Here is a 25,577-nt window from a genome sequence, read left to right on the forward strand (position 1 = left end):
AATTAAAAATCTAGGCACTTTCAAAGAGAGATGGGAATGCTTTTATATCTAACAAACTAAGGGAAATTGATCAGGGCTCTGGGTATTCTGGGAAATAGCAGATATATCAGAGAAATCAATAGAATGCAAGGAAAACGGTTGCAAGGAGAAAAGAAAGCGTCCCTATCTGAGAGTAAGGAACAGGAATGGGCATTAAAGAGAAGGTATTTAGTTCCTCAGGATGTTAGAGCAACTGAAGGGATTTGAGAGGAAAACCTGGGGTGAATTCTCTGGGTGACTTGTATTGCTCTGCTTACTCCATAGGTTTGTGATATGGATTTAAATGAAACCGCCAAGGCCTGGGATCAAAACCAGTGCCTGGAGAATAAAATGGGTGCACGATAAATGCTAGTTCTCTTCCCTCCCCCTCCTCGTGAATAAGGATTTTCTTTCAACATATTGAGAGAAATGGCTTTGTCTCCAGATGGCTGAAAAGACACATCAAGAACACAGATTGGAAACAACTATAAAGCCCTGATCAGTGTATGAGTATGTGTCCAAGCTGAGTGTAGACGCCTGAGACCCATACCTGTAAGTGGTCTAACTTGTGTACAGTTAGTTGCCTAACGTGTATAATTCGCACCCTGTGCTCCAGTTAGTGCTAATTAGAGCAGAATAATCTGTGCTCTTCAACATGTACGATGTTTGTCTGAAGACAAAACACTGGAGAGAGGTCCACAGAGCACCCAAACCTTAGGAGCAGGAAGGAGCTTCACAGGCGCAGATGAGCGTGGCTCTGCCGAGCAGCGCTAGTGGCAGGGACTGTGGTTGGTTAAGAGAGGCCAGCATCCTGTTCTGCGGCCAGAAAATCTCTGGATGTCAGCACCAGGGTCTTATCTGAGCCGAGCTCTGTCTCTCTGTCAACTCTATGCCACTGTTTCTCGTGTGTTTGTTCAAAACATACAAGCATGGAAAAAAGGCAGTTTTACTTCGCAATCATTTACTGAACACTAATGGGGCAGTCGACATCATTACGTCAGAGCAGATCAGTCAAGACAAGAAGGGGCAGTGGACGCGTGAGGAGGAGGGGGAGCACCGCAGCTGGGATGCGGAGGGTGGATGGAGGAAGGCCAGGACGCCGCCATGCCCACAGGGAGAGAAGCACGGAGGAGCCACGGCTGTCAGGAAACCAGAACACAGAGATCTCCTCATCCACCCAGATCCTTGAAATAGCAACGAGGGGGAGTCCCCTCAGAATTCCTCTGAATAAACAGGATCAGAGCAGCAGCATGGGGCAGTGGGTAAGGCAGCTGACCATGGGCCACACGGCGAAGTCTGTCCTCTGTCGCTTCAGATTTGGGTATCAGACGAGGCACTTACTTAACTTCTCTAGGCCTCTGTGTTCTCATCTGTAAAATGGGTACGGTTACAGGTTTGCTGGGAGGATTTGGTGAGTTGAGGACAAGCACGTTCTAATGGTTGTGACCAACACGATGGCGCCCACCTCAACTTCTTTTCCTGTCACTTCTCACATCCAATCTGTCAGCAAATCCTACAGGGTCTACCTTCAGATCAGCTTCAGACTCTGACCCCTTGCACCACGGCCGTCCTCCTGGCCCAAACCACCGTTACTTTTGGCCTAGGTTCTTGCAACAATCTCCTAGGTGGTTCATAACACCGTGGTCACAGTCCTGGTGCTACAGCACACGTCAAGATCATGACACCCCTCTCCCAAGCCCCTCAAGAGCCTGTGACTGGACCATGACTGAAAGCCACAAGGTATGGGAAACAATGGAGTCATGGTTCTCAGCTTCTCTTGCCTGCTGTGTTCTCTCCATAGCACTTATATCCATCTATATTTCACTTATTTTGTCTCCTTCCAGTAGAAACATTGAGAAGGGCATGGATTTTTATTTATTTTATTCACTAATGAATCCACAGTGCCTGACCCACAGTAGAATCTCAACAAATAGCTGCTGAATTGATAGAATAAATGCATATAAAATACTCAAAGCATTCAATAGACCTTATGTATTTTTAGCATTGTTCTTCCCAGATCTTAGCTGTCTTTTTGAAGAACTTTATTGTGTCAATTCCTTTTAAACCCCATAGTACCTCATCCTACAAAATACCACCTGAACCAGGATGGGGGGACTGGGGCTGCTGTTTTTAGTCTGCCTAACCATCTCTATTAATGCTTTACTATGCCGAATGGCCTTCCTATGCCTTTAAGACAACCCAAACATACACATGTATTTAATTATTTACTTTAGGGAGGAGCTGCCACCAAATCAAAACAGGAGAGATATGGAGTCCCAGGGGTAGGGTCCTTGGATTAGACACTCACGAGCCTGTTGCTGGTGGTGACAGAAAGTTACCTTCATAGCACACCAGGAATCCTTTGGAACAGCATTATTATTTTCTGGAAAATGCCTGGGGTTGTGTTTCATTATATGGATTACGTAAAACATGTCAAGTCAGGGAATGCTAATATTTGTACTTATCCCCGTGTTATTTACAACACTATATAGCTACTTGCAATATACAAATAAAATATCTGTAATATACACTGTAATAGTATATTGCTGTGAAAGTTAAAGGACGAACAAGTAAGTTTTACTCAAGATAGTTGGCCAATGATATATGTGTGTGTGTATATATATGTGTGTGTGTATATATATATATATACATACACAGAAGTATAACTCCTGGCACATAAATGAATTTTTCACATATATGCATTTGGCTACATTCTTGGTTGAAATATAGAATTTTAAGATTAAAAATGCAAATCTAAGGGTAGTTATTTCTTTTTGAAATTAACTGGATTGTAATAGAATTAGTGACTGTATACAATAAAAAGATTCAAAAGCAGAGTATTGCTATAATATTTTGGGTCCTAAAACCCTTGTGCTCAGGAAACCGTGAGCATAGACTCTCTCTCCCAGAGAATGTGAGTGGTGCTCTTCTCATCTTCCTTTTCTGGAGTGGCCGTGAAGCTCATTAACACACATATGCACACCAGGACACTCTGCAAGCACCAAGTACTACATAATTTTAAAGTATTACTCTTTCCTTTAAATACATTAAACAAATTTACATCTTGGACAATTTAGCCAAGCCAACAGCTGAATTAATCCATTCTTTCTATTTTCCATAGGGCATTAGCTATTTAAACATTGTATTCAAAGTATTAGTAGCAATAAAACAAGAAAAAGAAGCCCTGTTAGCACTTCCCACTGTATATGAAGTGAACAGAAATGTGATGGGGTACTGACATTCATTTCACTTTGAATTAAACACAGCATCACCGCAAATCTCAAGAGAAGATATTAAGTTTTGTGTTTGGGTAATACCAGGAATTCTATAGGCAAGGGTAGAATTATATTTGGTTGGCTAAAAGCCAGTCAAACTTCACACTTGTCCTAGAAGTAGGTGGTCAAAAACTCTGTTCTTGTCTTCAAAGCGACTGGCTACAGCTGCTCAAACTATCTCGATTTCAAAATCTTTTGTGTCATTCATTCTGAAAATAAAACATTCAGACATGAGGTAAAATGAGGTCTAATGAAAAAGGTATTAAGTTAGAATCGACCTTGGGGAAAAGCCGGTCCAATCAGACAGTGCACATCAAATAAAAACAGAGTAGGATTGGAATTTCCAGGTGGCATAAGTGGATATATGCAAGCTTTGATTTTATTCCTTCAAGAAAAAAGGATGCAAATCAAGGGAAGGAGACATATTCACAGTTTTCTTTCTGTTCTCCTTAAAATACATGCTTAAGTTCACAGTCCACGTTTCAGAAGAAGCCTTCCCTTTGGTGGAAGGAAGTACATACTCCTCAATACGTCTGGTTTTGCTGTAATAGTATATAAAGCCTCTCTCTAATAAATTTAGCCACAAATTTTTTTTAATGTGTCTGCATTCTGCTAATTTATAAAAAGCAGGATGCTGTCAGATAAAATTTCATGAAAATGATCTATAAACCAGACTGTCAAAAGTGAAAGGTACTCAGGCAGTACTTAGGGAAACAAATAATAGAAGCCCCTGGAAAGGTTTCCTGTGACTTCGGGAAAACAATGTGCTGTAACGGAGCTCACGTTACCACGATTTGCAAGTTACTGTGAGGTCACAGGAAATCCTGAAATGTTTTCCACATTTTCTTTTATACATTTTATGTCAAATTTCCTGCAATTGAAATAATACACTCTCCTACTGCTGGAATCCCTTCTGTACGAAAGGCGATCTTATGACACTCCCCCACGAACACCTAATAACTCAGTTCCTACCAGTATAATGAGAAAGTGACAGATGGAATTGAAAGTGGACCATGATAAGGCTAAAATGTCAGATAGCCTAACTCTTTCAAAATGAAAACCAAACTGATGTCATTAAGACAACTCTAAAAGTGCATTTAATACAGGACAGTAGCCTTTTTCTTTAGAATGAAAGATAACAGAAGAAAAGACAGACTGTCCCAAGACATAAACTCACCATTTCCCCAAATCTCTTATTCAAAAAGTATGTGTGGATTGATGGTCTAATTTTAAAATGGCATCTTCTGTAGGGATAGTCTTAACAGGATTCAAGCTCCTGACAACCATATTTTATTATCCCAGCAATGCTTATGAAAGGGTAAGTCAGATTTAAGTAAAATGTCCAAGTTTAAAATATTCTCTCAATTTTTATCACTCACAACTGTGGAGTTTAAAAATAGCTTTTTAAATTGGTCAATGCTGTTTTAATATACACCCAAGCCAAGCAATTAAGGCTCATTAATGAATGACAATTTTTATGGTTTGCCAGATTATCTGTTATTAGGATACATTACCTCTCCTGACATATCAGGGGCCATTGGAACAGCAGGCCACAAAGATGAGTAGATTCCAAAAAACACCACCCAGAGTGCGATGCTGCCCCAGATGGCTATGTGGCTGAACTGTGGAGGGAGGGAATCTGTGTCAGAGACTTGCAGGTGGACAGAGGATTCACACACTGATGAAGCTTTCACAAATTTCCTTATTATTATTATTTTTACTGTATCCATAAATGTTATCTATGGCACTTATTAACTAAATATTTGCATGTTTTAACTGGATCTTGCATGAAATACATCTCTTCTATGATGATATAATACCTGTGGTATGTTCCTTTCCCACCTCCTTTGGTGGGTCTCACTTTTCACTCTTATCAGTTTTATCTGCTACCATCTTTAAGCCTCCCTAGTTTTCGTCTGTATGCTCTGCCTGAAAGATGCTGACACTTGTGCAAATATTAATCTCTGTGCTAAGGACTGTCAAATCCAAATTTCTTGTGCCCACCTTTCCCTCGAACATCTAACTTTCTTTTTGTTGACTGTGTCTCTTTACCTGGACATGAGTGTACTTCAACACTAATGTATCTAAAATGGAACTTCTTTTATTCAGGCTGGAAATCTGCAAGTGTCTGAGGACAAATCTTCCACTAATATTAGCGGTCTTCAGAATCATTTTCCAATGGCTTTTCCAATGAGCATGTCTTGTGACATACTCTACCATGAAAAGATTCCTAGTCAATAGGTTTGAAGGCCTCCCACTTTCAGGCGTATTTACAATGTACAACCATATATTAAGGGCTCTGAGAAGTCTTGTGATACATACGCTTATTTTTTACTCAGTGTTTCCGAACTAGAGTCCCCCGTTTTCCTCCCTCCAGTCCTGAACCCCCATAGAACCACCTGTGGAACTGGAGTAAGGGGACACATCAAGTTATAACGAAAAAACAACAAATATTAATGATAATGTGTAAATAAATGTGATATTCCTTGGTTGTGACGGAAGATCCTCTTACCCAGGTCCAATATGATGTCTCCAATCCAGCTTTCAAGCACACAGTTATCACCACAAACTAGAACAGAAGGGAGACGTTATTTTACTTCACAAATATGATAGTTCATAAAATGGGCTGGTAGATTATTCACAGCTGGACTTGTATGTCCAACCAGCAAAGAAATGAATGAGTTAGCTGATGGCTGAACATTGACTGTGGCCGGCTGGAACTGCCACGCACAGCCTTACATTCCTGCCTCTTTTCCCTGCCTTCTCCTCATCGTCGTTGTCCGACAGTCCAGCCACAAGCCTTCTGAGCATGGGCCTGCCTGCTTCTCATAAAATTCATGAGTAGTGATCGACAATTGTCTAAGGTATACAGTAATCTTGGGTTCTTGAGATTGCTTTAAGTTTATTTTACATCATCTGTAGTAAAAGACTTCATTTTCTAAATTTTAAAGATGAATTATAAAAGTCATATAACGATATTTAGAAATCTGAACACTTATTCTGTAGCTTGACTTATTAGAAACTCTGCGGAGTAGCATGTAGGAGCGTGTTTACATCTCCTGTATACATCCACTGTCATCAGTGGCCATGCTATTAATCCTAAAGCAGGGGACCCAGATTTAATGAACTGCCCTGTGTCCTCCATAGGAGAGCATAACGTTTAAATGGAGTCAGACCATGTGTGCTCAAGACTCCATCACTTATTGGCTGTTCTGATAAGGAACAAGGCAGGTTACTTGAGCTCTCTGGGTCTCATCTCCTTCATCTATAAACTGGGATCTGATAAAACATCACTTTATAGGTAAAATACCAAGAATGGTGCTTAGCATTGCAGCATTATCTATGATTATCTATTTGTGATAAAAATAACATACTGAATGCTGCTAGTAGTCAAAGGAAATCAGGGCACTTCCAATAGTTTGCCAGGATGGAAGCGCGGTGCTTGCCTAGCACTGGTGATTAGTGAGTGCTTAAGTGCACAGTTCTATTTTTGCTTACTGTAGGGTTTATACGCAGTATAGATGCTGCCCACTGGGTCATAAAGTCAGGATAAAGTGAAGCACTTGGGCTTTCTCAGCAGGATATCTAATAGCAATTCAGGATAAAGAGCTGTAGAAATAAAACATTTACTAAAATTTAAATATTTAATTTAGACTACATTAAAAAATTCCAAAATAAGAGAGAGATTTTGACACAAAATGAAGGAAATACTCCCTATTAAGACTTGGATACTTTAAAATGTCTCTGAGACATCCAATGACATCTACTGATTTATATCTAAACTTAGTCCATCAAGTATTATTTGTTTTACACTCATGTTGTACGAGAACAAACCACTAGGCTCCCAAATATGTTTTTCCTTTTTTTTTTCTTTCTTTCTTTTACTACTTGAGTGGATTGATGTCAATGGAAAGGAGAGCCTGGATTTGCCAAAACCTTTATCTCTCTGTTACTCAGTAGTCTTAACTTCCTATTAATCAGTTATTTAAGCATCACATTATAGTTTTTCTACCAACGGAATCAGCTGTATCAATGCCCGCTTAATATTCAGGACAGCACACGGTCCCCACTTGTGAAGCCGTGGACGGGGACACAGGAGAGGAGAGGACACTGGCTTGAGAATTCAGAGTTGAAGGCTGGAGGGCACATCTTTTGGAGACTAACTATATGACCTTCAGCATTAGTATCCCAGTGGAGCTTTTGACTTTAGATGAAAAAATGGTTGTAAAACATTTTTTAGCTCTTGAATGGAAGGGTGGGACTCACACTCATCTGTGTATCCCTCACAAGCATTTATACAGTGATTTTATACAGTGGAGTCCATGTCTTGTGTGGCTTAAATATCTCAAAAAAATGGAGATTTTTTATTTTAAAATTTTTTGGCATTTTATTTTTAATGAGACTCTAGAATAATTAGCTATTAAACACCCAAGTCTAGTATGGTAGTATTTGCCATGAATTTAGGAAAGCAAGGAAATATGAACAAGGGCAATGAAACAAACCTGAGGAAAAAGGGACAAGGGAGACAAAAAGGGAAAGTGAGGCAATAAGAGTGAAGAAGGAATACTGAAAATAAGAACAACCAAAGGCCTATATAGTCAGTGAACCTAAATGACATTTTTATAACCTAATATAAGATAATCTCTTAGCAGTCAAAACATCTTTTTAAAAGGGATGTGCGAACAACCCTTAAATACAGAAATGCACACATTTGAATTTGAAAATAAAATGAGCTCGTATGAAGTAATTCAATTTCATATGCAAACGAGGCAAATGTGCCGCACTCACTGTGTAAACAAAGTTTCCCAACAGCAGGTAATCAGAAGTCTTCCCATTTTCAAATACAGTGCCTACATGAAAAGAAGAGAGGTTTGTGGGGAAAGGAAATAAATTCAGAATCCATTCAAAGATTCATCAATTTAGGAGTGTTGAACAAAAGGAGAAGAACCAGGGGTTACACAATGGAGCCACTGGAGTGAGTTGCCATTTCCTTTTCCAGGGGATCTTCCCGACCCAGGGATTGAACCCGGGTCTCCCGCATTGTAGGCAGATGCTTTACCGTCTGAGCCACCAGGGAAGTCACATATGAGGGAAATCCCGCTTCACAGAGACATGGAGTTATAAAGGAGAGAAGTATTTGATAACCTTTTCTAGTAACTGTGGCTATTCCCTGATACTACTTAAAAACTCAAGTCATTTCTTAAAGATGTGGAGATAGTTTCCTAAAGGTTAGTTGCAGTGGAATCTGAAACTGTTCTGCTGGTGAACACGCTGCAGCACATGCAGAACTAGTAAAGATATACCGCTGTACACACGAAACTTACACAGTGCTCTAAACCCATGTTACAAGAAAAAATACTCCTAACATCCCCACTCCCATACTCTTGCCTGAAGAATCCCACGGACAGAGAAGCTTGGTGGCCTACAGTCCATAGCGTCACAGAGTCAGACATGACTAAAGCGACTTGACACACAACCTCAAAAAAAATTCATTGGAAAAATTCATTCTGAATGGATCTTTTACTTATGCATGATTCTGTAACCTCATGGATGTAGTTGGTTCAGCTGATAACTCAAACAATCCCCCAGACACTCTAGTGGATAAAGCTGCTGCTTGTTGATGTACGGCTGAAGTACTTTATGCATACTTCCTATTTTGTCATGCAGAATATTAGCAAGATGTGTATCAAGTTTCAGGATTTAATAAAAGTATTAGGTTTACAGCTTCTTCAAGGGTATTCTTAAGGGAAACATTTTTTTTTTTTTAAATGTGGGTGTGTGGTAGTGAAGAATATAATGATTTCTAGTACAATTGTACCACTGTTTGCCCACTGCTGCTTTTGCAGCAGCAATGAAAAAGACAAATAATGTCTTCATAATATAAAAAATTAGAAACTATGAAATTTTGACCTCATTCGTAGACCTCAAAAGGTCTTGAGTATTCTCAGGTTGTCTATAGACCATACTTTGAGAAACACTGAAGCAAGTGAATGAATGTTTAGCCATACATTATACAACTATTTCTATCTCTTCTGTATCTCATCCTTTCAAAAGCTGAAGAAAACAAAAAACAAAAAAAAGGGCAAAAAAAGTAGAATGTTAAAACACAGTTTATGCTATATGTCATTTATCTCTTGAAAAGAGGAAGCACGTGTTCTCTGGACTTGGCTAGGTTTGGGTTCCCCAGGCAGCACCCCTTGTGAATTTCTTCTTCTGAGGCTGGAGGGCTTGGCAGTTCCCCAGACAAATGCAGAGAGAATCCTAGGATCTGTTTTTCTGGGGCTGGAATTAGTTGGGAATTCCATTTAAACTTCTCATTGCTAACGTGTTTTGAAATGGTAAGGTGTTTTGGATGCTGTCTGCTTTGTGCTACTTTAAATTTTTTTTTTCTAATTTAGAGTACCTAAATAGCTTCAGTGATGGACATTGCTAGTTTTTCATGCCTACACTGATTTTGCATTAGGAAAATAAACTACCTAGAAAACTTACTTAAGTCCTATATTGTACCCTGGATTTCAACACCCCATGGCTCCGCAAAGTGGGAGGAATCCAAATGTTCATCAATGAATGAATGAATAAACAAAATGTGGTCTATCCATACAATGAAATAGTATTCACCCATAAAAAGGAATGAAGTCCTGATTTACGCCACAATAAGGATCACTTAAATTCTTGTATCACGACTCCATTTTTATGAAATGCCCAGAATAGGCAAATCCACAGAGACAAAAATCAGTGGTTGCCAGGGGCTGGGGGAGAGGGATAGAAAAATGAGGAGTGACTGCTCACGCGTAAGAGGTGATGAAACTGTTCTGGCATCAGAGAGTGGGGGCACTGGCACAGTTCTGTGACTATAGTAGAAACACTGAATCATATAATTTAAAAGAGTGAATTTTATGGTATGTAAATTTTATCTAAAAAATGCTATTATGATTCTCCTGGCCCACTGGGTCAATATTTTATATTTAATTAGATTTTACTACAGCTATTTCCAGGGTCTAGTAATGAGAATCTATTCACTTTGTACTGGCAGAGCCGTGAATGTAGGAAGGAGATGAAAATCTCCGAGCAGGACACGAAGCTACTGCCTTATCTGTGATACGCATTCCCTGACTCAGGCCACAGGTTCTCACGAAGGCGTCTGTGATGGACTGGGTACCCACAGTGAGCCAGGAGCTGTTCTAGGCACTATAGGAAACAACAGTGAACTTAACAGACAGTGCCCTGCCCTTCTGGAGCTTTGGTTCTAACAGAGGAGGATGGTAATTAAAAAAAAAAAAAAAAAAGAAAAGCAAATATATCACACCCACTAGGCAAGCACCAAGAAGATACAAGAGGACAGGGAGAGAAGGTCAGGGGCAGAGGGCGTGGGGTTGGAGGGTCTCTGAGGCAGGGCAATCCGGGAGTGTTTCTCCAAGCACAAACCTGAGGGTGGGTGGAGGGAGCAGCTGGGACACCTGGTGAAGACGAGGAACAGCGTATGGATGGCCTGTGGGCTGGAGCACATCGAGGGTGGGAGCTGGCCGGGGTGGCAGAGGTGGGGCGGAAGGAGAGTCAGGTGGGGTTGGCCAAGGCTGGGGCTGTGGATCTGGTTCTAAATGTGATTGAGTCTGTGGGGTTCTGAGGAGGGAGGCACCTGGTCTGATTTACGTTTTAAGAGGATGCCTCTGGCAGCTTGGAGAGGAGACTGTTGGTGGGACAGAAGAGCTGGCCCTGCATCTTATGGGCCAGTGTTAACTCAGCCACGAGGACAGCTAGTACCTCTGAAGGGCACGCAGACCTAGGGTGGCCTGTGTGTCTCGTTTGAGGTACATGTCTGTGAGCTGAATGTTCAGCCGTCTTCCTCTGGATCCCAGGGCAAGGTCTGCTCCGGACATAGCAACGCCAACTTAAGCATCCCAGGGACCTCTTCTCTAAAGTGACTACTTAATCATTTTTATGTGTATAGGAAATTCACCATGATCCCATCTCTCAAAACTGACACAATAACATCACCCCCTCAAAACAAGCAGAGATAAAAGCTTACACTCAAAGACGAACATAAAAACATACTGAAAATCTCATTCAAAGCTGCAGCTCAAGTACTTTAAAATACTAGCATGTCTGATTAGGTTCAGTATAAAGAGCTGATACAAGTCTCACAGGTATAATAAGTAGACCACATAAAATATCAGCACTATTGTCTTCTAACTATACATCAACAGAGGGGAAAAAAAATCCTAAAATTTCACTCTCTGCAAGTTTGAAAAACACAAGAAGTAGAGAAGAAAGGCTTTGCATATATTAAATCACTTTGCTCCCAAAGGAATAGTAAAAATCTTTAAAGTTGTACAACTTTTAGATGCATGTATTTAGGTTAAGGAAAAAAATATCATAAAATGAAACACCACTATAATTTTTAACATACATTGACAATGAATTATTTTTCTAAAAAAGTAAAAAGTCACCTCTTAGCATTCATATCCTTCCTACTTACCATATTGAAGGGCTTTTAGTGGAAACCAAAACAGAATAACTGAGTGGAAGAGGCCATTTAAACAATGAACCCAGAAAACCTGAGGGAAAACAAAAATCCATGAGAACCATTTGCGATAAACTAGCTCTGTGAACTCTGACCTTTCTTTTTATCTGTGAGCTAGATTCACAAAACGTGTTTCTGTCGGGCCACCACTGTGAATTAATAGAACTGATAGACACTTTCTGCCTCTTAGACCTTCATGGGTCATTTATTTATTTTTATGTTTCTCTAAATGTTTTTTCAGCTTCACTGAAATTTTTTCTACTTTCTAAAAACCAAGGATTAAAAGTTTAAATTTCTGCCTGAAAAAGAAAATAAAATTTAAAATTACTGTTAGATCATGAAATTCTTTAAGTGGGACTATTTTCATAATTCCAGACGAACAGACTTTTGAAAAGATTGTAATTTGGTGAGATCCCTACTTTTTCTTTTCCATGTGCAATAAAAGTGTAAACTTTTAAATGGTAAGGATATAGTGCATTCTCTTTTTCCATATACACCCACACGCACAACACTAAAAATAACAAGTGTAACATTTAAATTGCACAGTTCCTCAAAGCAAAGCCCTTTTACCAGGACTGATGTTATAAAAGACTTTCACAATTTGAAAACACCTGTCAACATCAAACTTCATACAATTATAATATCATTTAATAGTTATTGCTTTCTCATCTATTGTATTTTATTAGCAAGAAAGCAAGAATCACTGGTCTTTCCTTTGTAACATGGATGTAAAAGATTAAGTTATAGAAAAACTGTTTAGAACTCTTACAGCCCTTTGAAGGGTTGCAGTTTTGTCATTCAGAAGTGCTTCTTGCAAACAAAATGTATGCTAAATAAAACTGGCATGTATTAAAATAGTTTTAAGCTGTTCAAACAACAGAAATTAAGTTGCCTGCCTCCCAAAATTTTCCACTGTGATCTCAACCTCCTTTGCTAGTTCACCCAGCCACACTGGACTGTATGATCCAATTTACGCTCCAATACATTACACATTTGAACTTATGTTACTCATTAACCTTTGTCTCTTCTCTTCACTATGTCATTACTGCAAGTTTTTATTTGACAGAAAGCACAGGTGGGTGCAAGAAAAATTAGTTCTACTTTTCCATTTTCCTGACCGATACTTATTGTCACATGTTAATCCTTTAACCCCTGTCACGACCTCAGCACCTCCGACCCTTTTTACCATAACAAACGTAATCGTCATCATTCAGGGCAACAATGCTTCTACACTGGGGACCTGGAGCAACTGCTGTGTATACAACTGTGCATTCTGTAACCATTTGTTCCTGAATTTTAAAATGTTTATATGGGATTTATTCAAACAATTTTCACTGAAATCATTAGAAAAATCCATAAACCCCTATAAAAATTGCTGGCAGCTTGTGTATCTATAAATATTTAAATGAATATAGAAGTTGTATACTCTATTTGGATTGATATGGTAACTTTTCTAAATGCCAGGGCTTTGTAGACTATGAGATACTTTGCATGCAAGAACAGCAAAAAATACAAGGAAGGCTGCTCTTACTTTAAAACGATATATGACCAGTTACACTTTCTTACTGGCCACAAAACTTTCCAAGTTGCCATATACAAAGGGTACAAAACGATGTGACTTTCTAGGAATGGTTTTGGGTAATCCTGTGACGATCGGTTTATAAGCAACAGGAGCAAGGTCAAGGCAGTGGCTGGGAAGCTAACTCTCAAGAGACACCATAGAGCCTCAGCAATGGGAGATGGGGATGTGTGGCTGAGGCTGATGTAACTCTGGGCTGGTGAGGGTTATTGTTAGCCTGCCAGAAAGTCTGGAACCTTCCTAGCTCTCAGATTACATTTTCAAGGAAACAAGAGCTCATGGTCCATTGTATCTGCCCCAATTGTGGCTTTCTGTCACTTGAAAATACTCACCATAGGTAATGAAAAACTTTTTAGCAAGGCAGTAGAATTTAATACAAATTGGACATCAAAGGCAAATTTTTAAAAAAGCAAAAAATAAAACATTAAGAAATTAAAGCACAGACATTGCGTATTATAAATAGCAACAGTTTTAAAAGACCACTAAAATACTTTATAGAACCAGTGGGTTCTATAAAAATCCACTTATTCTCCACTCTACAAAAAACCCTGTAGTTTTTTTACTTTTATTTTTAATTTAACCAAATTCAGTTATATCATCCCTCAAGTTGCATGCATCTGCACACTGGGACATGTATGCACAGTGCATTCATGAAGACCTCATCTCAGAAGATGAATAACATCCTGGCAATAAACTTAACACCATCATTTACTGTATGAGGTTAGAGGCGTTGACACACCTGTCTCACTCTATTCCCCTGGTATACAGAGAACAAATGTCATTTGACAGTTTTATGAAATAATAAAATTTAAAATATCCTACATTAGTTTCCTAAATTCAAAACACCAAATTAAGGTTACATATAATTATTGGTAACATAACATGCATGACATAACCAACATGTATCATAATAAATGAGAAAAAATTCTGTGAAGGTGTATTTGATACTTTTATTATAGTTTCAAAATTAAATCTACCTTGACTGTTAAAAAACTTATAAAAACAAACAAACAAAACTCCTCAGTTACACTGGATAGAAACCTGAATTACTAACAAACACTAGTGGAAACACTTTCGAATACATAATTGCAGGAAAGTGAACCATGCAGGAAATAGGTATTTTTGTTGCTGGGATGAAGAAATACTGTGGATCACAAAGATGACAAAAGTCTGTGGCTTGCTATATAGGCTATAAACCCGGAATATGATTTTAGATAAAATGTTGGATATTTTATCTCATATTAAGTTTTGTGGCTTAGTAGTGATTGTAAATAATGATTATTATTGGTAAACGAGTTATCTACCAGAGATGGTATTTTTAATGCTTAATATAATCTAATATTTCAATGAAGATAAAGTTATTTCATAAAACAGAAAATGAGTAAAGAATGATATATCATCCCTCATCACTTTGTATGTGTAAATTCTGTCCATGCCAGTCCTGGATGACTGACTTCTGAGAAGAGGGAGCATTTCCCCACAAAACTGCAAAAACAGAAAGTCAGAGGGCCACTCCCTCTGCCTGCCAGGCCCACTTTACTGCTGCCTGGCAAACTCCAGTGAATTGTGGTTACAGTTTAAACTCACAGCAAAACCAAACACCTTCTCAGGTCATATCAGAACCTTAAGCAAATCTGGCCTGCCACGGTCAGGACCCTGGAGTTTCCTTGGCTTTAGAAGACCGATGCCCCAAGCAACTGGAGCAAAAAAGCAAGTCCCGCCCGGGCACTGGTTCCTACCTTGGTGTTGAAGTCCAGGGCATTCTGAGATGTTTTGTATAATTCAGGATACTTCAACATATTCTCCTTTCTGCATGATCTCTCAAATATTCCCAGAGTTAAGGGAGGCATTGCTGTAAACATCTAAGGTACACAAACTAGTCATTATACCAGGTAGCCAAACACAGGGTGAACTTCTATCTCAAAGTATTCAATAGAACAGGAGTAATTAAAAGTCCTAAACTTACCACATTATAAAGACCTATGCACCATCTCTCAAAGAGGATCTGTCCAGAAAAGCCATTCACGAAGGCAAACCAGATCTAGGAAGAAAACAATCCAAACCTCCCAAATTAGAATGCAGAAACCATAAACTAAATGTTTAAAATCTGCTGTTATTCAACTAGTGCATAAGAGCTTCACTGACATAGTAATTTCATGATTCTCTTGAAAATGGTGTTTCTTTGCTTTACTTTTTAATTTGAAGGGATTCTTTCATAAGGTCTTTGCTATTTAGGTCAGGATTGGTTTCACTTGTTGAATCAAAAAAGAACTATACCAATAGGCAATCATAGATTAAAAAAAAATTAGGTATAATCTTGTTTCCTAAGACACTTTAGACAATATATTTTATGCCATTACAATTTTAGACCTTGAATTCCCCTTTAAAATATCTATCTTCTGATAGTTATTTAAAGATTTTTTAAATAATAATTAAAAATTTTGTTTATTTAGAAAATAAAATAATTTCCTATACTAACACCATCACCATTTATTGTCTTCTGCTTTGGTTATACTCATGTAGCTCATTTATATACATTCAATGATTTATCTTACCGGAAACCTATATGCAGCATCATGTCCTGTTCCTTTTCTTCTTAACATTATATAATACCTACTTTCTTAAGTTGTTACATACCCTTTAAAATGATGTTAATGGAAATGGATATATATATCCCCTACTATTTTGGATATTTAGCTTGCTTTTGTTTTTTTCTACTATACATAATTCAGAACTGAATATTCTTTCAGAAATCCTAAATATCTCAATTTCTTACTTTGAGTAAAACATAGCTTAACTGAGGTAAAACTGATATACAAAAATGACACACATTTAATGTATACAGCTTGGTGAATTTGGACATATGCATGAAACCATCACCTAATCAAGGTAACAGACATATCCCATCATCTCCCAAAATTTCCTCCTGCTCTTTTTTGTTTTTCCTTTTAGAATGAATTCTTAGAAGTAGAATTAATGTGTCAACGCATTAAACCGTTTAAAAAATTAGTTCTTGATAATTATAGCCATCACAATGCAAAATTTGAATTTATAATATTAAAAATATTTTGTAACTTAAATTTATACCTTGATTAAAAAAATCTTTAACTAATAGAGTGACATGTTCTTATATATTTTGCAGTTTCTTAAAAGCAGAAAACTGAACTTTGCCTACAAAATTAAGGGACAATAAAGAGAAACTTTCTCCAGCATATTTAAGACAAACGGAAAATTTAAGGGAATGTTAGTAAATCAATAATCCCTATGTTATTTAAAAAAAAGCAAGACTAAAACATAATTAAAAATCATATTGATCTGGAAGAGAAAAATGTCTGGCCCAACATGACATAAACACAAACACAAAGCCAAACTATCACAACAACAACCAAAAACCCGTTAGGGGACAGCAGTCTGGACGTGCTGGTTAAGTGAATTTTTGAACTGGAGTTGCACGGACTTTGCTACACTTCACGTTTCATTTAACCTCATTATGGAAGCATGAATTGCTACAAATTCACCATTTATCAATATGTACCCAGGCTGGCCTCCCTATGAACAGTTTCTGTATACACATTGATCTTTTTCCTTTTTATAGGGAAAGGAATGACTGAGCATATATAAAAACCAATGTCGGCTTCATGAGATGGAAAAGAGAACAAAGCAGCAATAGCACATGAAAAATAAGTCCAGATTGTGTCAGGGTTGTAACATGCATTAACAACAACAAGAACAAAAGCATAGAAATGGGAGGCAAATCTCAAATTCTCACTTGCTTGCCACATATATTTACAGAAAAGATTTGAACTTGTGCTCTCAACTAGAAGCCAGATCTTTCACTGCTACATGCAAAAGTACTTAGCATCTTCATGCGAAGTTAAATTTATTCCTTGGAGACTTCCTTTACTCCTTGCAGACGTTAAACTTTTTTTTTTTTTTTGGAAAGCCTTAAGTAGACACAAATTGACAGGACAGACTTCAACGCTATCTATTGTTTTCACATTTGGCCCTTTTGAGATGTGGATTCTGTAAATACATATTTGTGATACTCTGGGTGATGTTAATGCTTTCCCTGTAGGTGACTGTGAAGCTCACTCAGATTTCTTACGGAGATGGTAATATAAGGAATTTTTAAACACAAACTTTCAGTTGTGGCCTGAATAGTCTATGAGGATGCAGCCTAATCTTTGTTGGTCTGAAGAAAGCTGAAGCTGCAAACATACCAAATTCCTTTAATGGACATGATTTGGCTCAAAGGTTAGTTATAAATGCATTTGCAAACATCAATACTATATAATAGGAGACATTTATGTTAATAAATTTGTGTGTGAATAAACATTTGTAAATGTGAATGGTCTCCTGGCTTCTTTGTATGTAAATTTGGTGATTAAAACACCACTAGGAGCTTGAAATTGAGGAATCTAAAATTGAAATTTAGGAATCTAAATCAATGGATATTTATATTCAGTTTCCAATTCAAAATAACTTGCAAATAAGCTAACATACTTGCAGTCCAAGTTTATTTTAAAATGTACTACTTAACTAACTGCTTTATGAGAAAAATGTAGACATTTTTAAGTTGAAAGCTATCAAAGCATTTTTGCCTTATTTTTCCTACTGAAAGGTATGTGAACATGTTTCTAGAGATTCTCTTCCTGTGCTTTAAAAAGTTAATATTTTAATTTTTTTAAAGGAGAAATGACTAGATAGGAATTGACTCTTCTAATATAGTACCCCCATCTTCATATAAATATTTTGGCACTGAAGTTTACATATTTTAAAGGAAAGAGAGATTTTTAACAGTGAAGACATCTACTAGAAGGCTGATTCCAAGTTAGTCTGAGATTTGCAGTTTAAAGATACGTTAGAAATGCATCCCATACTAAATAAAACAACACCTAAATTACTGTTAACACATAAAAGTCCCTCCCTTGACTCAACAAAACCATGGATGCAGAAAGAAAACATGAGTCCCTCTGGGGAGGTATCTAAATTATTTAAATTCACAGGAATCCATATCTCAGCACAACTTGGTGGGAAAGTATCACCTCATTGACTTCAATCAAAGCTTCTGGAAATCAGAAACGCTACACTGCCTTGGGATCTTACCGGAAAACCTGGATGTGACCAACTGTTTGAGAGAAAAAGTCCTACTTTGCTAGCAAGGAGTCAGGCGTTTCAGAGAAACTAAAATCTCTATAGCGAATGCCAGTCATTCCAATGAACACCTAGAGTCGCTGTTGAGTGGCCACCACAAGCAAGTGCTTTATACCGCCACCTGCCAAATCTGTTTTTATTTGTTTGGCTATATGAAAATGGAGTAGCTAGATGGTGACATTCCTGGCAGTACAGCAATGGGAAAAGCAGTTTTTACAGATAGTCTATAAAACCCATAGTGTTCCATATTATTTCTTTATTAGCAAAGAAACTTCAGACCTGCCTGTCCTGTCCTGTATTATTTTCTAACTTTCACATCTCAGTAGAGGCGTGGCAGTTACAGCTTCACAGACATTTCCCTGACAGAGCATTTCTGCATATTAAACAGCAGCTTACAAACAGTCAATGAGCCCTCTGCTCCCACGCCCGATCAGCACAAAAAACTGAAAGGGGAGATTCGAGACTGGCAGTTGTCCTCACTAGAGACATTCAATGATGTGTTTTCTGTCTATTCATTCACAGTATTGACATGAGCCATTAACATCTGCAGAACTTGTTTTAGCTGGCAAAAGTTGGGTATCTGGGAATTGATTTAAAAGGTCAATTCATTTCCAAGATAGTTGAATTATATTCAAAATACATTTCCATAAACTGCTAAAAGAAAAATAACTTAAGAATGAGATTTCCAGTAAAGTTTAGGACTGACTTCCTTTCCAGTGTGTAAAGAATTTGATCAGTGTTAGTTATCTCTCAGAGAGGCTTTAAATTCAAAGCCAAGTGAAATTTAGGGCTAATCAACCACAAATTGCATAACTCTGGATTTGAAACAGAGCGTGCAGATTTAGTTTTTCATTTGAGTTTGATATATTTTATGTCTCCCATTAGTACGTAATTTTGACCACTTCATTGTTAACTGTCAAATAATCTAGATTTAAAAAGTGGCAAGTTGAGTACTCATTTCATTTTACACAATTATATTTTTGTAAGCAGATTTATTACTGCCAGTGGCTTTAAACTCCCAGATACTTCAAGAATATATGTAAATAAACTGTACAAATTGGTATTCTTTCTAATGTCAATAAATGTTGAGGGATGAGAAAAAACATCTAACTAGAAAAGTTAGGACTATAGAGGGGACTGAATTGAAAATAATTTTATTAGAAAAGAATAACAAATTTATATAAACAGAAAATATTTTGTATGATCTCATAAGCTATTTTGGAAGTGCATTTTGTTTCAAAACAGACTATTTCAGACCAAACTCAGCAGTAACAAACAATAACTAAATTCATAATTATTCTGTTTATGTTTCCAAGTATTTAATTATAGTATTTGATTATTTTACCAAGTGGGTTGCAATCTAATTACAGATTTTTAGTGACCAATAAATAAAACTGCCTGCACACTTTGAAACTAAAAAACCCAGGGATCGAACCTGGGTCTCCTGGATTGCAGGTAGATCCCTTGCGGTCTGAACCACCAGGGAAGCCCTTAATTTTATTAATCTGACTCATAATAAGAACTATGCTCAGTCACCATTTTGATAAGAAGATAAGCATTCTGACGGGCATAAAGAACAGCTGAAGCCAACATACAGCAGTTTCCAACTAACATCTCAGCAGGGGAAATGTAAAGTCTACTGACTGTTTTGTTTATAGTGTTACTTTTGTGGCATAAAGTATGAGATATTATTTTCAAATGGCACATGGGAAGGTTCTGCCTCTTCTGATGGATGTGTAGAAGCAGTCAACTGAGTAGAGGGCAAGGTGGCATAAACAAACATGTGTAAGGGAGCCCAGGGCAGATTTATGAAGGCGTAGGCAGGTCCTCTGACAGGAGTGGAAGATGGAGGGCTTTCTGAACAAGCTATGGAGCGCTCCTTGTCCGGCTCTGTGAAGCTGCAAGAGGAGCAAGGAACTGGTAACGCCTAGGGTTCAAGTATTATGAATACAGCTTCTGATGATAAGATGGTCATATATATATATTTTTAAATATAAAGAACTTACTTATCGCATCCTGAGTGTTCAGTTACTGGTGCTGTGCTACCCAGAGGAATAGCCGCTGGCCATGTGGTTCTTGAATACTTGAAATGTGATTAGTCTAAACTAAGATACGCTGTATGTGTAAAATACACACTAGACTGTGAACACTTAGTTATGAAGAAAAGAATGTGAAATATTGCTTTAATAATTTTTTATAGAGATTCCAAGCTGAAATAATATATTGAATATATAGAGTTAAATGAAATATAATTTAAAATTAATTTGGGCTTTAATTTTTACTTGTTGTTGATGTGGTTCCCAGAAAATGTAAAATTACACATGTGGTTTGCTTTATATTTCTATTGGCAAGTTTTTGGAGGATAGAAACCTCGCACGATTTACTTCAGTTACTGAACTAACCCTGGTGCCTGGCAGCCTGTGGAGACTGCAAAACATGTTTGCAGAATAAAATGCATCCTTTCAGAAATGACATTCCTGACCCAAGTTAAGTTTACATGTTAAAAATGATGTTATATTTGCCATATGAAAAGGAATATAGAAATTCCTTGTGATCCAGACACAGTAACCAAATTATTCTGATATATTTTAGACAGATTTCTCATTATCTGGACTCTTATTTCCTACCAAATCCAGACACCAAAACTGATCTGAAGAGCAAGGAATACTTCTATCCAATTATGTAGGCCTGAAACATAATAAGAACTATAAGATGACCAATACTAGCAAAACTACCTATGTGTTTTATTGATTAGATCCCTTAGTAAAACTGACATCCTCAGTTTTATGTCCACTATTCCTTTCCTTTTTTTAAAAAATTGATTTTTATTGTATAGTTTTACAATGTCGTGTTATTTTCTACTGTACAGCAAAGTGAATCAGCTATATGTATATCCCCTCTTTTTTTTTGGATTTCCTTCCATTTTTCCTTCCTTTTCTCTTTAAACACAGTTTTCCTCATGCGCATCCCCAAACAATTTACTGTTTTCTCTTGTATGTTTTTGAACTTTATAAAAAATGCTATGTAGATTGTAGTTTTTTAAGAACTGTACACATTACTTTATTAGCAATTATAATCCAACATTTCTTACCAAAGCAACATAATGTTTTTAGCTAGAATTTCAACATTATTCTCCACAGCTGACAAACTTTTTAACATATTCAGAAGTTAAAATAGTGGGCTGATGAAGGATTCATTAAAATTATGCAGAAATGTGTTCCCCAAAACGTTTCAAATATATATGCAAATGACAAGGATTTTTAGACTTAGCTTGCAATTACCTCGATAATATAGAGGACTATATTCTTGTAGAAGCAGTATAAGATACACTTGGAGACTCTGTTATAGTTCCAGGCACCATGAACCATCAACAAATTCTTCAAATATTTGAACTAAAATAAGAATGGAAAAAAATTAACATTTTCCTCTTCATAGTGTCACTTGACAAAGATGAATGGTGTGTTTGGCAGAAATGATGGTTTACCTGAGCTATAGAGTAGTCAGAAGAATTAGCCGCCTGAAGGCCTTCATTGCCACTTATTCCTACTCCAACATGTGCTGTCTGTATCATACTGACGTCATTTGCTCCATCACCAATGGCGAGTGTTATGACTTTAACTTGTTTCTTAACCATCTCAACAACTTCAGATTTTTGAAGAGGAGAAACCCTTAAATAACAACAAATTATCACTTTTTTTTTCTGAAAAAAGAAATTTTAAGATGTCATTGTCTTGAAGAATAAAAGCAGCAGAAGAGCTAAATGAATAGGTCTCTGAAGAATCATCATGGAAAAGTCTTACATTTAAGTGTTTAAATCTCTGTTAGCCTGATTTGCCACTTTAAGGGAAAAATAAAGTCACAGAAGCAAAACTCTAGGTGACAGACAGAAGCTACAATGCCTTGTTAAATATTAGTTTCCCAGAATGTGTGCATAAATTTGTTAAAAGATGACATTTGTGTTCAGAAATCCCATTACTTCTTAACAAATAATATCAGGATTTCTGAGTCTTCACTTTTGAATGAGAAAGAAAGCCAGAAAGGCTGTTGAATGATAGTTCAAATACCAACTGTTTTACTATACTTTGAAAATAAAATTTTGGACGTCCGTAAGCTGATCTTAGATGATTCTTATACATTTAAACAATTTAAATAAACAATAAGGAACTGGGTAACTTCCCCACCTGTTCTCAGACACCCGGGTGACTCAACTAAGGTAAATACCAAGTGCTTGATTACATAGTTCATGTGCCTGTTTCTTTTCTAAAGCTGCTGACAATGGCCAAGTAGAATCAAGCATCCTTTTATATAAAGGTGGGTCAGGAATAGAGAACACCAGCATCCATACTAAAGTTGTATGGTATTAACATTAACTTTGAAGCAACTTATCATAGACTTAAAACCCCACAACAATTACAGTTCAATGACAAAATATTTATTTGCGTGATTAACTTAATCTAGTATCCATGCTATCTCGGTGAGTAGATAGAAGGAAAGGAAACTGAATAGTGATCTGGCTCAGTAAACTATTAAGAGAGTAATGAACTACTGAGAAACGACTAATATAGACAATGTTAGTGAGCAAAATAAATAACCCAGAGCTAAATTCTTTACCAAGGTTAAGTGCAGTAAATACCTGCTGGAACATCTGGTAAACCATTTATTAGCCTACTTAGAAATGAAGATCATGACTCTGAGTTTCAATACATCTTTGCACATTTTCCTGATTATTTCCTTAGGAAAAATTCCTAGCAGTGGGTATTTTGCACAAATAAGTGCCTTCAGGAGGCCCAGCTGTCCCTTCTTAAATGTTTTAGCCAAGAACAGATTCAGTCTTTATTTCAAGTTTGAGAATCATTGTGTTAGAGTGTGAGTTGCTTGCACAGTGAACAGGTCTCCTCATCTTTGTATTACCTGTGCTGATCCAGGATAAGTACTCAATAAATGCTTGCTATATGAAAGAATTATTTTTAATTCTTTCTTTGAATTTCCTTTCAGAGTCTGGCAACAGTACAAAATGACACAACTGTGAATACAGGAAAGGAATGGATGAGTATCACATCATTAATGGGCTTTTCCACTGTTAGCTCTCATTTTTCTTTGAAGCAATTTTCATTTCATTTTCACATTTTATTTAATTTTTCTTAACAGGCTATTATAAATTGGTCAGCCCACTGGCTCTAGGCCAATGTTTCAAATATGAACTATAGCTGACATTTAGTAAATGTCAAAAAAGAATGCTCACCAAGAAATGATCTAAAAAGCAAATGGGAAATGGGCGTAAAAAGAGCGAAGAATTTGAAAACATTTGTCACATTCCCTTTACAACCTAACAGGCTCACAGTGCAAATACATTGTGAAGTCACACTATGGGATCAATGAGCTGAAAAACACAGGTATTCTTTTTTCATAAGCTGAATATATAATAAAGGATAAATCTCTGCATGGTGAACTACTATTAATGATTTAGAGAATCATCAGAAAAAAGCTGGAGTAAACTTTGTTTTCTTTTCTTCATGACTATTACAACTAACCACTGCTTTCTCTGCTTGACATCACAATTTTTAATACCCCCAAATTAAAACTGGCTGAGGATTTTTACCAACATTATGGATGGAATTCCAGCCAAGCTATTTAAAATCCTAAAAGATGATGCTGTTAAAGTGCTGCACTCAATATGCCAGCAAATTTGGAAAACTCAGCAGTGGCCACAGGACTGGAAAAGGTCAGTTTTCATTCCAATCCCAAAGAAAGGCAATGCCAAAGAATGTTCAAACTACTGCACAATTGCACTCATTTCACACGCTAGCAAGGTAATGCTCAAAATCCTTCAAGCTAGACTTCAACAGTATGTGAACCGAGAACCTCCAGATGTCAAGCTGTATTTATAAATGGAAGAAGAACCAGAGATCAAACTGCCAATATACATTAGATCATAGACAAAGCAAGGGAATTTCAGAAAAACATCTACTTTTGCTTCATTGACTACGCTAAAGCCTGATTGTTTGGATCACAACAAACTGTGGAAAACTCTTAAAGAGATGGGAGTATTGGACCACTTTACCTGTCTCCTGAGAAACCTGTATGCAGGTCAAGAAGCAACATTTAGAATGGCCATGGGACAACAGGCTGGTTCAAAATTGGGAAAGGAGTATATTAAGGCTGTATATTGTTAACGTGCTTATTTAACTTCTATGCAGAGTACATCAAGGGAAATATTGGCACAAGCTGGAATCAAGATTGCTGGGAGAAATATCAACAAACTCAGACATGCAGGTGATACCACTCTAATGGCAGAAAGTGAAGAGGACCTAAAGAGCCTTTTGATGAGGGTGAAAGAGAGTGAAAAAGCTGGCTTAAAACTCAATTTCCTAAAAACTAAGATCACGACATCTGGTCCCATCACTTCATGGCAAATAGATGGGGAAAAATGGAAACAGTGTCAGACTTTATTTTTTTGGGCTCCAAAATCACTGCAGATGGTGACTGCAGCCATGAAATTAAAAGACGCTTACTTCATGGAAGGAAAGTTATGACAAACCTGGACAGCATATTAAAAAGTACAGACATCACTTTGCTGACAAAGGTCTGTATTGGTTTTTCCAGCAGTTATATATGGATGTGAGAGTTAGACCATTAAGAAGGCTGAGTGTCAAAAAATTGATACTTTCAAGTTTTGGTGTTGGAGAAGACTCTTGAGAGTCCCTTGAACAGCAAGGAGATCAAACTAGTGAATCCAAAAGGAAGTCAATCCTGAATATTCATCGGAAGGACTGATGCCAAAGCGCCAATACTTTGGCCATCTGATGTGAAGAGCTGACTCATTGGAAAAGACCCTGATGCTGGGAAAGACTGATGGGGAGAGAAGGGGGTGATAAAGGATGAGGTGCTTGGATAGCATCAATGACTTAACGGACATGAGTCGAAGCAAAATCTGGGATATAGTGAAGGACAGGTAAGCCTGGTGTGCTGCAGTCCATGGGACTGCAAAGAGTCGGACATGACTTAGAGACTGAACAAACAAAAAACCAAT

The 25,577-nt window shown here is 37.4% G+C and overlaps 1 protein-coding gene across 8 annotated transcripts in view; it reads right to left on the reverse strand.

The window, feature by feature from the left end:
- Nucleotides 1-25,577, reverse strand: part of ATP8A1 (ATPase phospholipid transporting 8A1) — a 232,344-nt gene that overhangs the window by 31,420 nt on the left and 175,347 nt on the right. For 5 of the 8 annotated variants that reach the window (XM_042251351.2, XM_042251349.2, XM_060417595.1 and 2 more), the window contains 8 exons: nucleotides 22,032-22,215; nucleotides 21,829-21,939; nucleotides 15,360-15,434; nucleotides 15,133-15,255; nucleotides 11,770-11,848; nucleotides 8,082-8,143; nucleotides 5,806-5,862; nucleotides 4,808-4,915 (listed from right to left, as the gene is read on the reverse strand). In XM_042251351.2, coding sequence (XP_042107285.1) covers nucleotides 4,808-4,915; nucleotides 5,806-5,862; nucleotides 8,082-8,143; nucleotides 11,770-11,848; nucleotides 15,133-15,255; nucleotides 15,360-15,434; nucleotides 21,829-21,939; nucleotides 22,032-22,215 — 799 coding nt within the window. Of the gene's footprint in view, nucleotides 1-962; nucleotides 1,389-4,807; nucleotides 4,916-5,805; nucleotides 5,863-8,081; nucleotides 8,144-11,769; nucleotides 11,849-15,132; nucleotides 15,256-15,359; nucleotides 15,435-21,828; nucleotides 21,940-22,031; nucleotides 22,216-25,577 lie in introns of those variants that run through there. The other 3 variants (XM_060417599.1, XM_060417597.1, XM_060417596.1) reach the window with 1 other exon arrangement.

This window comes from Ovis aries, chromosome 6, assembly GCF_016772045.2.
Source record: "Ovis aries strain OAR_USU_Benz2616 breed Rambouillet chromosome 6, ARS-UI_Ramb_v3.0, whole genome shotgun sequence".
Taxonomy (NCBI): Eukaryota; Metazoa; Chordata; class Mammalia; order Artiodactyla; family Bovidae; genus Ovis; species Ovis aries.